We start from the raw sequence: 12,015 nt of genomic DNA, 5'->3' as shown, positions 1-12,015 counted from the left end.
TCAGCAACTTTCGTGCCCTCCTGGAGCACGGGAAAGTCTCACTGCTCTTGAGCACACTTCAGAGGTCATGGGAGACAGTCTCCAACCAGCCTGATGATCAGCTCTGATGATATTTCTGCACTCAGTGACTGCTTCCTCTGAATATGGGACAGAAAGTGGGCACGATTTCCTTGTGTTTTCAGCTCCCTTCATCTATTAAGCTGTCCCCACATCTATTTGCCTTACTTCACCCCATGGGAGTTTGATCCCAAAACTTGCAAGTGAGGGGCCCCTTCTCTGGTATTCCTCAGCATCTAGGCTGTCCTAGCCCCTGGCTGGATGATTCTCCTTGAAAATAAACACAGAACAGTCCTAGCTTCATACCCCAGCCATAATCTCAGGGGCTGGGCCCTGAAGGCTCGAAGGCAAACTTTTACAATTCAAAGTGCCTTCTTTTTCCTTCTTTCAAACACCTAGCTGTTGTAATTAATAGCTTCAAAGACTGCAGTGGCTTCTATAGATCCACAAAAATCTATTTAAGAACTCAAAGCTGCAAATTTTACTTTTTTTCCTCTTTCTATGTCATCCCTACCCTGAGGGCAATGCATACAAAAGCTCTTGCTATAACTTTAAAAGTGGGAAAAAGGGCTCAGATTCAGAAGATTTGGAAAAGTACACGGATTAATATCAAAATGGAACATTGCTTCAGTGTTAACCTCACTTTTCAAAGTTTTCTATGAAATTATTCCTAATGTTAGAGGAGAACGAACTAATACCCCCAAGAATTTTGTAGAGTCTTGGGCAGCCACCCATAGTGAAAAATTTCTTAAAGAATTCTTAAAACTAAATAAATTATATATATATATATATATATATATATATATATATATATATACACACATATATATATGTGTGTGTGTGTGTGTGTGTGTGTGTGTGTATATATATATCCATTCCACAATAGACTTACACTTATTCTAATGGAAGAAAAGTTTTCTAAATAAAATCTTTAAACAAAAATGAACCCTAGAAAGATGATCCTCATGTATCTAGTGTCATTGACTAACCTTGTGTCCCCCATAGGTGTATGTTTATGGTTTGAAGGAACTCGGATTGGAAAACAGAGAATTCTGGGATATGCTTTCAGCTTACATCTAGGATCTGAGACAGCAAAGATGTTGGCACCAAATCTCAAGTGTGGGGGCAAAAAAAGTAAAATGGAGGAGACGAGAAGGAAAAGGACAGAGATGGTGAAAACGTGACATTAAAAAGAGCCAGGAGGGGCGCCTAGCTGGCTAAGTCAGTTGGGATTTCGATTTTGGCTCAGGTCACGATCACGGTTCGTGAGTTTGAGCCCCACGTCAGGCTCTGAGCTGACAGTTCAGAGCCTAGAACCTGCTTCGGATTCTGTCTCCCTCTCTCTCTGCTCCCCTGCTGGTTCTCTCTCTCTCTCAAAACTAAATAAAGATTAAAAATGTTTTAAAAAAAGAGAGATAGGAAAATAAGTTAGTGGGGTTGATATACTGTAGCCCCAGGGAAAATGTAGAAGGAGTGAAGAGCCAGTTGAAAATTAGCTGGGTAAGGAGTGGCTTCTGGGTGACAGGTGGGGATAGCAGACCACACTTTTAAGTTTTAGGCCAATGTCTAGATTTCCTCCATCCAGAAATTTTTGGCACAGATTCAGGAGATGAGAATCGGCTTCCTCATTAGCTTTCAGGCACAATTAATCATAATCACTATTCTCGAGGCTAATATGATGGCTGACTCCCAACCTCTCAGATATATATATATTTTTTTAATCCAAGGATGGCTGCATGAGAGGTGGCCCAGGAATTCTGAATGAACCCAGAAAACTGATAAAACCAGAGCAAATGGTAGCCAAATTCTGAGTTCTGGAATGCAAGAATTTCACACAAAATGGTATACACATAGCTACTCTAACAATATCCCTCCTCCTTCCTTAACATAATTAGTGGGGGATCACTGAAGCTTGATCTCTGCTCTTAGATCATCAATTATCCTGTGAAGACATAAAACACTTATGTAGAGAGGTGACCAGACTTTCCAAAGTCTTAAGGTAGCAAATGTATGAATAGGTTTCTGTTCTTATTCCTTAAAAAGTTTCCTGACATTTTGAACATTTTAGGTTTGTTCCCGTATTGAATCTCACAGTTTAAAAATGTTAAGGATGTGAATACTTAGACCATCTCGTTAAAAAGAAAAAAAAAAAAAATCATTGAGACACTGCCTCCAGACTATGATAGTAATTCAACCAAACCAAGAACATAACAGCAATGATAATCTCATCATTTCTCAGTAACCCATTCCTTGATTTCTATATTTGTTAAAATTCAGTCTATTTTACTAAAAATAGTCTTTACAAAAAAGGCTTCAAGTTAGAGCTTGCTTTCAAGTTAAAGCATATCTATATAAAATGAAAGCTTTTACATTTATAAAATGACACAAATATTATCTGTATCTTCAACACATAATGTGAAAATTTATTAGACAATGTCACAGACCGCTTCAAGTGTCTTTAAACAAAGAGCATAATAAAGAGAGAAACCTGTACAAAATGTAAGGTATAATGGTATTCACCCCAAGTTCTTCTAAATGTACCAATGAATAAAGCATGGAATGCATAAATGTTAAATATATAAGAGAAATCAGTCTGATAGTCACAATCTGATGCCACATTTGCAAACAGTATGAAAGCCAATACGAGACAGCTTAGCCTTGGTCCTTTCAATATTGTAAACCCAAATCAAATTTCAGCACACAGTTCTTCCTATAATGTAAAGGAAATCACTCCCCACCCCTAGACTCATTTTAGGTACAAAACAAGAATTCATTTAACTTCTCCCGTCCCTTCCAGGGGAATATTTGCAATAGAAGGATAAAGGTGCCAGGAGAAGAATAATTTATGTTCAGGTTCACACTAGTACCAAGAAACCAAATATTAAGGATTAATCCAAAGGAGGTGCCATGATGTCAGCAATTATTAAAAAAAAAAAAAAATCAAGACAAAGAGGAAGGTAAAAGAAAGCAAAAGAAGGCAGGAAAAGAGGACAGGGGAGCTCACTAGGGTCACACTACAGGCACAAAAGGAATGGAGAAGAGGAATGGTTTTCTGCAAAAGAAATAAGCAAGTCAGGGGTGCCTGGGTGGCTCAGATGGTTAAACATCTGACTTCAGCTCAGGTCATGATCTCACAGTTTGTGGGTTCGAGCCCCGCGTTGGGCTCTGTGCTGACAGCTCAGAGCCCAGAGCCTGCTTTGCATTCTGCGTCTCCCTCTCTCTCTGCCCCTCCCCTGCTCATGCGTGTGCTCGCGTGCGCTCTCTCTCTCTCTCAAAAATAAATAAACATTGGGGCGCCTGGGTGGCTCAGTCAGTTAAGCGTCCGACTTCAGCTCAGGTCACGATCTCGCGGTCTGTGAGTTCGAGCCCCGCGTCGGGCTCTGGGCTGATGGCTCAGAGCCTGGAGTCTGCTTCTGATTCTGTGTCTCCCTCTCTCTCTGCCCCTCCCCCGTTCATGCTCTGTCTCTCTTTGTCTCAAAAATAAATAAACGTTAAAAAATAAATAAATAAATAAACAAACAAACAAACATTGGAAGAAAGAGAGAGAGAGAGAGAGAGAGAGAGAGAGAGAGAAAGAAAGAAAGAAAGAAAGAAAGAAAGAAAGAAAGAAAGAAAGAAAGAAAGAAAGAAGGAAGGAAATCCTTCTTCTAAAACCAGGCGAACTACAGTGCTAGCTGAAGTTTCACTCATGGTTTCTAGTACATGAAATTGTTTCTCACTTTCCTTTCCTCTGCAAGAGAGGTCACATGCACATGTAGGTGCATGCACACAAGCACGCACACACACACACATGCGATCCCTGCACACACACACATCACTTTATCTTTGGACAGTGTTCAGAACGGCATAAATGGCACTAACACAGTTTATTACTATAAATCCATTCATAAGTGAATTTTCCTATCAAACTTATCATCATAGCAATTCACAGTAAATGGGTTCAGATGCATAGAGATAAGTTTTTTTTAATGGCAAAGAGCTGTGGCTAATTTTCATTTCTTTCTCATGCTTGAGCACCTATCCTTCAGAGGCAAGACACAAGCTGTCATAAATCTTATTACTGCATAAACACTAAAACATGTTATGAGCTGGCTGAAACAAATAAAATAAGCATTGAAAAATCTATGTATTAAACATGTATAGAACGTACTTTAACAAAACACTGGTGGAAACAAAGAATTGGTGCATAGAAGGGCATACAATGGATAATATTAAAGGATCATCAACTTTTCACTGTTCCTCCCTTCCTTCCATCCAAAAAAAAAAAAAAAAAAAAACACCAAAATACATATCAGTAAGTTTCATAGACTTAAACTATTTTCAGTGATATATACAATGTTATTTTTTTAAGTTTATTTATTCTGAGAGAGAGAGACAGTGTGAGTGGGGGAAGGACAGAGAGAGAGGGAGAGAACGAATCCCAAGCAGATTCCGTGCTGCCAGCATAGAGCCCAATTTGGGGCTCAAACTCATGAAATCATGAGATCATATCCTGAAACCAAGAGTCAGACACTTACATGACTGAACCACCCAGGTGCCCCTATACAATGTTATTTTATTTTTTATTTTTTTTAATGTTTATTTTTGAGAGAGAAAGAGAGAGAGAGAGACAGACAGAATCCGAAGCAGGCTCCAGGCAGCACAGAGACAGACACGGCCTTGAACTCAGGAACCGCAAGATGAGCCCAAGTCGGACGCTTAACCGACTGAGCCACCCAGGCGCCCCTATACCATGTTATTTTAAAGAAATAGAGAAACTTACCATGGGTCAGGCATTGTGCTGTTTTACATGTACCCACTCAATGGTTCACAAAATAACTCTTATGAAAAGGATTCTACTATTGTTTCCATTGTATAGATAAAGAAGCTGAATCAAAGAGAAAATAAACATCTTGCCCAGTGTAACCCAGCTACTAGGCAGCACAGCTGAAATTTCACTTCCAGCATTCTGAGACCAGGGGTCAACTCACAAGTATGATTCATGGTCATATATGTAGATCCATTGAAAACATGAATTCCATCCACCAGAGAAAAATAGGAGGACCCCGGCTGCATACTACAGGGTAATTTCCAGTCTGCCAAACACCAGAGGATTCTGCTGGGGTTATTCACCCTACCCCTAATGTCCCTGCCTCCTGAGCAAGGTGGTAGATGGTCATCAACATGTCTGAGACTTTCTAATGAAATTAGTTTAGAAATTTAAACATCTGTGCTTAACCATAATTTTTCTACGGCTCTGCAAATACAAGGGAGTTCATAAAAACCAAGTCCAGAAATAGAAGCTTTGGAAAGCTACTTAGATTTTTATCCTAATTCAGACGCTCAATTTATCTATAGCTATCTATCTATCTATCTATCTATCTATCTATCTCTCTCTCTCTCTATCTCTCTATCTATATCTTTAATTCTGAGATTGTGAAAGACAAATCAATGAATGAATAGGAAACCCTCCCAGGCCCCTCTGTGCTGAGAGATGACCTTCACATTTTCATTTCCTGTGGATACAAGAGTGTATGGTTTGCTTGAGCTCATGGCTGGTAGCGACCTTAAAGGTCATCTTTCCTTATGACTACAGCAAAAACTTGGAAGCAGAAAGGTCAGTCCCAATATCTTGCCATTTTCTTTTTGACAGTTGGAGACAAAGTGAGAATCAAAAAGAAATCATCATTTGTGACCAAAGACAGAGAAACCAGACCACTCATAAAACTATATATATTTTTACTTTCATGAGGGCAGCAAAAAATAAATACCTAGGGTTAATGAAAGGAATAGACATTTGCTGCATTTTAAGGCAATATAAAAGTTGAAGGAAGATTGTGTTTTAAAGAGAAACATAATTAAAACATATTGTCAAGACAAGAACTGTGGTTACCCATCTACCCAATACAGGAAAGAGAGAGTTTCATCAAGTTCTTTCCTCGTTGTGAGCCACACTTGGAGACTCACTTTGGTGGTTTCAGTGCAAAATGAAGAGAAATGTCTAAACTCGAATGTTTCAGGCTTCAAGTAAAACAGAAATATTGCAATTTCTTAACATGCATTTATGAGAAAAGAATCTATAAAAGCTCTTTATAGTAGTTAAGTAAAAAAAAAAAAAAAAAAGGTGTTGATGTCAAGTGAAAGCAGTTGAGTCTGTGAAATAAGATAGACTGAGTTCAAATGCAAGCTCTTACGAACCACATTTCCTGGGCAAATTACTTAACATTTCCAATAGTAAATTTCCCCACCTATATAATGGGCATAAGAATTCCTTCCTTATAAGGTTGCTGTAAGATTTGTTTGTAATAGTGTATATAAAGTCCTTTGCACTTCCTCCTTCTTTCCCTCTCTTCCTTCCATTTTAATGATCTTCCTGAAATTAGAAATGTCCTGTGCAAAATGCAAAACAAAACAAAACAAACCCAAAACACAAAAACACTTCTTCCATTGAAATATCTCTCTGAGCAAAATTTGCAAGACCCCGATACAGTACCATGTGTCATATGGCACTATAAAATATGCAGTTCGTCTGGTAGCAACAGAAAAATTTCACATCACAAAATGCTATCAAAAAACATTAAATTTCCGTTGTGACATATGTGCTATAACACTTTTTGTAAGTATAATTCATAGAAAACATTTCTGAAGTTTTTCTTTGGGTGGCATGATCCCCCTCTCAATTCACTGAAGCCACAACTTATGATTTGAAAGAAAATGAACACGAATGACATGAATTCTTAGTGCCATATGAAAATGAAAATGAAACTCAAAGTCTATAAACACGTGCAAAAGAGACAAGAAGTCATACAAAAACTACTACTTTTTCAGAGGTGTACATCTGGTAGGCCAGCAATGTATATCTAGGAACCAAATGTATCTGTCTAGCTTTCAAATCAAGTAGAAAAATTAAAACTATTGCTTATTTAAATGACATCAACTTTTTTGTGGAACAAAACTGGAGTGTAAATTTTCAAAAATACATGTTGCACGTTGATACGCAAGGACCGGAGGAGACATTTCCTACTTTGAACACAGGAAACACCAGTTTCCTTCCTGTCAGAAGCTCACAGCCTAGAGAAATCATTGGGTGGCACGTGGTCATATGACTTTCAAGCCATCCGTTTTGTGAGTTCATGACAAAGGAGTCCCATGCTTGCACTTGCTTACACCTTACCAAAGGCTTGCGGATTTTAAGGGTGTTTTAAGGGTTACCTCATCAAGAACAACACTAAGTTATGGAAATCTCTATTAGCAGGAATGTATCACTCAAAGATCTGATATTGGCTAGAAAAATTGGTAGCAAATTATGTTTGATTACACCATTGTACACTGTGCATGCGAATACATAACAGTGGAATTGTAATAGTTACGTACATATATACGCCATCTGCACTCACGTGACGTTTCATGATCATCACTCCATTTTCTCTTCGTATTATGCCATCATCTTTGCTGTGCGGTTCGGTACCATATTATTTTCATTTCAACCACAGCTGCATCATTGCTGCTGCCAGATCTCTGTTTTTTGGAGAAAATATACAATTTAAAATTGTTTTTTTTCTTTTTTTTTATCAGAAAGGAAAGTCATCAAGAATTAGATTTTATTTTAGGAACAAAGTAAGGTTTCATGGGAGAAAAAAACAAAGCCTTGGTGTAGAGAAGGTTTGTTCATTTTCTATAGCATTACTGAAGTGTCCTGTATGCCTTGATAAACCTATCAATGTTTGGATCATCTCAATGGGGGAAATGACTTAACTTAACTCTATTTTGGTGTCTCGGCAAAGGTAAGTTGTCTATTTTGAGAGCCTAACTGGGTAGTTTTATAATACTGCATCTTGTGAATGAAAGCCCAAAGTCTACCCAGCTAGCTTGCTGCCTCCATTTCCCCAAGTAGAAAAGGCGAATGGCCAGTGGGTGGAGGAGGAGGTGTGGGAACTGGCCGGGAATTTTCAGTGTGGCAGTTACCTTAGACCAATATCTTGTATTGGTGAGAGACAGATCAGTGGAGGGGGCAGCTAGTTAGGTTAAACTGATGCTCTATTATTTCATGTTCTCTAGTGTCTCTCTTTCAATGCCATCATGGAAGAACTGGGAATCTCACTCAAAAATCAGAAAAAGCTAAAGAAAAAGTCAAGAACTAAGGGGAAATCTCCCTTCACAAGTATCCTTACTTGTCATCAGAGACGAACTCAGAGGAAAGAGACTGTGGCATGATCCAAGAAAACACCTGCAGGCAGCTTTCAGGAAGGAAAACGATACGCTCACTACAGGTTTTGGGGAGGAAAGATTCCTGACAAGTGTGTGATGTGTTTCCCTGTATCTATATTCATAACTCTGGGTATGCATATAGATATGCGAAATACAACAGCTTTAAAAAGCTCACAGAGACAGATATTACTTGGGAAGTGCCACTGGATCTTTTAAAATGAATTTGTATGCTCACTTATTTTGCCTTTTCTCCTTCTTCTCGATAAATTGCTGTGTGTGCTTTCTAAATAATAATAAATCAACAGGGTTTTTTTTTCCAGAACAAGTTTGAGTGTTGGTTTGTTCTCCATTACTCAGCTCCCATTCACAATGTTTGTTTGTCAAATGTCATCTGTTTTCCAGTTTGCTGTTTTGATGAGTCCTCTTAACCGGTTCAGACACACAGAATCATTTCTGGCTAATTAAAAAAAAAAAAAAAACTTAGAGTTCATACCAAATACCTAGTTATTATAGTAAAATAAAACTACTCATCTTTGTGCTTTAAAATCTGACTTCATAAAGAACTTTAAAATAGCACTTGGAATATTGGTGAGTATAAGATAAAAGGATTTAAAAACAAAAAAGGAAAATTCATTCAAAAAATAAAAGTGTCCATCACATTCTGGGCATCATTCTAGGTTCTGGAGATACTATGGTGAGGAAGACAGATATGGTCCCTGCTCTCACATAGTTTATAGTTAAACAAAAAAGAAAAACATTTGAGTACTCAAAGAAGGATGAGCACTTCCTCAGTAGAAGCCAGAAGCCAAAGGAACATGTACTCAACCAAGGAAGATTTCCTGGAGGAAGGTACAGCTAAATTACGATGACAAGTTAATCAGGTGAAGGGAGGACTGTAAGATGGAGAAGCAGGCATTCTAGGCTGAGGAAGCAGCATATTGGAAGGCCCCAAAAGGAGAGAGAATAGGGCCAGGATGGTGGAGGGACAGGAGTTTAGCGTGGCTAAAATGCAAGGGAATACGAAGGGTCTGACAGGTCACAACCACTCTGGCTGAAAGCAGACAAAGGATTGAAGGAAAGGAATCTGAGGAAGAAGAGACAGGGTCACCCGAAGGCTCTTTCAGGAACCCAAAGAAAGGACATTGCAGCCAGGCCAGAGCAGGGGCAGCCAGACCAGTGGATGATGGAAGTAACTCGGAGGCACAACTCATGGGGCCAGAGATTTAGACAGTGGTCATGAGGGAGGGAAGAGTGGGTCCAGAGAAAGTCTAGGATTTGGGTTGGCAGGGAGAGGGAGGCTTAACTGCGGAGTTGAGGTAACACTCATTATTTGGGGGACCAATGGGAAAGCAGCAGGCACTGGATCAATAGTTCATATAATTAAATCCCATTGGTTTCTATAGGATTGTTCTATAACTAAACAAATTTTGTTATCTAGTCCCTGTAGAGTTTAAGCACAAAAACATATCCAGACATAAAAAGAAAAATAACGTCACATTTAAAATAGCAATAACAGGTACTGGCCAGATATTTTCCTATGATTGTGATCAGTGCTCAAATTTTGGATCAATCACAATTGGAAAATAATGTATTTCATTAGACAATGCATTAAGATCTTACATAAAATCCATGAAGATGTGACATTAAAAACAATTTGCTGGGGTACCCAGGTGGCTAAATGGGTTGAGTGTCTGACTCTTGATTTCAGCTCAGGTCATGATCCCAGGATCACGGGATCAGTCCCTGCGTGCCTGGAAAAAATGGAGTTGCAATTTACATAAATGAGAAGGGCGTCTGGGTGGCTCAGTCGGTTGAGCACCCGGCTCTTGATTTCAGTTCAGGTCACGATCCCAGGATGGTAGTATCAAGCCCCACATTGGGCTCTGCAGTGAGCATGGAACTGCTTAAGATATTCTCTTTCTCTCTCTCTCTCTCTCTCTCTCTCTCTCTCTCTCTCTCATACAATTAAAAATATTTATAGATATAGAGATAAATATAGAGAGATACAGATATGCTTACTGATAGAAACAGAAAAGCAGATAGAAATATGGTTAATCCAACAGCTGAAGATGAACTAGAGTGATAACATATTAGAGGGGAGATGTGCAGTGTATTTAGTTCACTATGAAATCACACCAATGGCATTCTATTTTACATTTCTAATGTAACAGTATGATACTTTTCTCTCCTTTCAGACACTATTACTATATCTTTTCACAGACTGTTAGAGCAGGGAAAGTAGAGTAGGAAAATAAGTATTTCAGTTTCTAATATCGAAAATATATTGTGTGTCAATCTGTTGGATAGACATTTTAAGGTCCCCACTAACCAGTTTCCTTCTCACTTACCCATGCCTACATTTTCATTCAATGCATAATACTTGGTATGAATAAATTAGTTAAAAACTATAATGAACTAGGTGAAATGGCATAGGACTAGGTCCACAGCACTAGGTCCACAGCATAGGACTTTTACTAAATGTACATAATAACCTCTCTTCCCCACCTCCCCCATCCCAACAATATTTTCATTCTGAAAGCACATTTGGTGTGAACAGATGTACATGTGTTTCTGTGTGTCTCTGTGTGTTAGGGCAAAGATCAGAGTAAGATATGAGGCCAGAGGGGAGAAAAAGGAGAAATTGTAGAATATCTAGAACTTGGTACAGAAAAATCCCCAAGAACAACCATTCATCTTGGAGATTTTCATCCCTTTCACCAAAGAACAGTGACTCATACACAGTTATGTGGAAATCAATGGCAAAGTTAATTAAAAACCAGATCTTACATTTCTTCCTTTGGCAATTTCTTGAGAAGAGGGAAGTCAGTATTGATTGAAAGATAGTGTTTATGGTTAAGATTTATTCTTTTCAAGTTTCAAATCTGGGCCCTTCTTGCCTTTAGTACAGAGAAAAGGGAAGCAACAATTCATTGCTTGTGTTGACCTCGTGGGATTGTTGACACATCTAGGAGCCCTGAATTTTCAATTCTTAGCCTAGAAGAAGCTGGAGAGAGAGAGAGAGAGAGAAATCAGGAGGAAGCAGGTAAAAGAAATCTAGATGAAGATCAAATATCTGTGACCAGCATTTTTGTTCTCTGTCTCAGCAGTTCCTACTTTAATTTAACTCTTTCCCTGGCCCAAAAAGACTTAACCAAGAAGTTCCTGGGATTGTTGTTTCAAAGGAAGAATAATGTAAGAGTGACTGTTCTAGGAGAGGTATTTCTAGCAGCTACCCATACAGTGTGATTTTTAAAGAAACATAAAGTCCACCCATCCCAAAATATATGGTCCAGCAGATTCTCTCCAACATCACAGGGGCTCATGTGTTTAGTAACAAACTAAAGCATCGTCTAAAAGAGACCCAAGTTACAATCCACTTGCCCCAGGCATTTATTAGTTGACTCCTTCATCTTGGAACAAGAAGAAAAAACAGTTATTCACTGGTCAAGGATGTCCAGAGGAGTGTCATGGGCCTACAGGGCTAGGATAAGCAAGCCATTCCACCGAAAGTGATGGAGTGCTTGGAGAAGAAGCTTGTTGGCCTGGGGAAGAGGTCATAAAAAGTGAGGCTGGGACTTTGAAGGCACACTCAGGACTCAGTTTCATTCAGTCTAGTCCTATATATAAAGGGAAAATTTTTCCAGTTACATTTCTTAAAAAATGGCTGTGTGGAGGGAAAAAGTGGGACAAAATAGAAACAGTAAATCCACCAGAGTAGAGACATATACGCTGTATTTACAAGTAGTAACTCAAAGTGCCATAAGCCTTGGG

At 38.8% G+C, this 12,015-nt stretch overlaps 1 protein-coding gene across 4 annotated transcripts in view; it reads left to right on the top strand.

Annotated features, from left to right (window-relative positions):
* The window catches only part of GRIK1 (glutamate ionotropic receptor kainate type subunit 1), a 375,649-nt gene extending 367,171 nt beyond the window's left edge, over nt 1-8,478 (top strand). For 2 of the 4 annotated variants that reach the window (XM_086675821.1, XM_086675820.1), the window contains 2 exons: nt 7,612-7,698; nt 8,095-8,478. In XM_086675821.1, coding sequence (XP_086531947.1) covers nt 7,612-7,698; nt 8,095-8,250 — 243 coding nt within the window. In that variant the 3' untranslated portion in view covers nt 8,251-8,478. The remainder of the gene's footprint in view (nt 1-7,611; nt 7,699-8,094) is intronic. The other 2 variants (XM_086675824.1, XM_086675822.1) reach the window with 1 other exon arrangement.
* The last annotated feature ends 3,537 nt before the right edge of the window (nt 8,479-12,015 follow it).

Source organism: Puma concolor, chromosome C2 (assembly GCF_028749965.1).
Source record: "Puma concolor isolate L17-30 chromosome C2, mPumCon1.1.hap2, whole genome shotgun sequence".
Classification (NCBI taxonomy): domain Eukaryota; kingdom Metazoa; phylum Chordata; class Mammalia; order Carnivora; family Felidae; genus Puma; species Puma concolor.
Note: the sequence above shows the minus strand (reverse complement) of the source record. Positions and strands in the feature narration are given on the sequence as shown.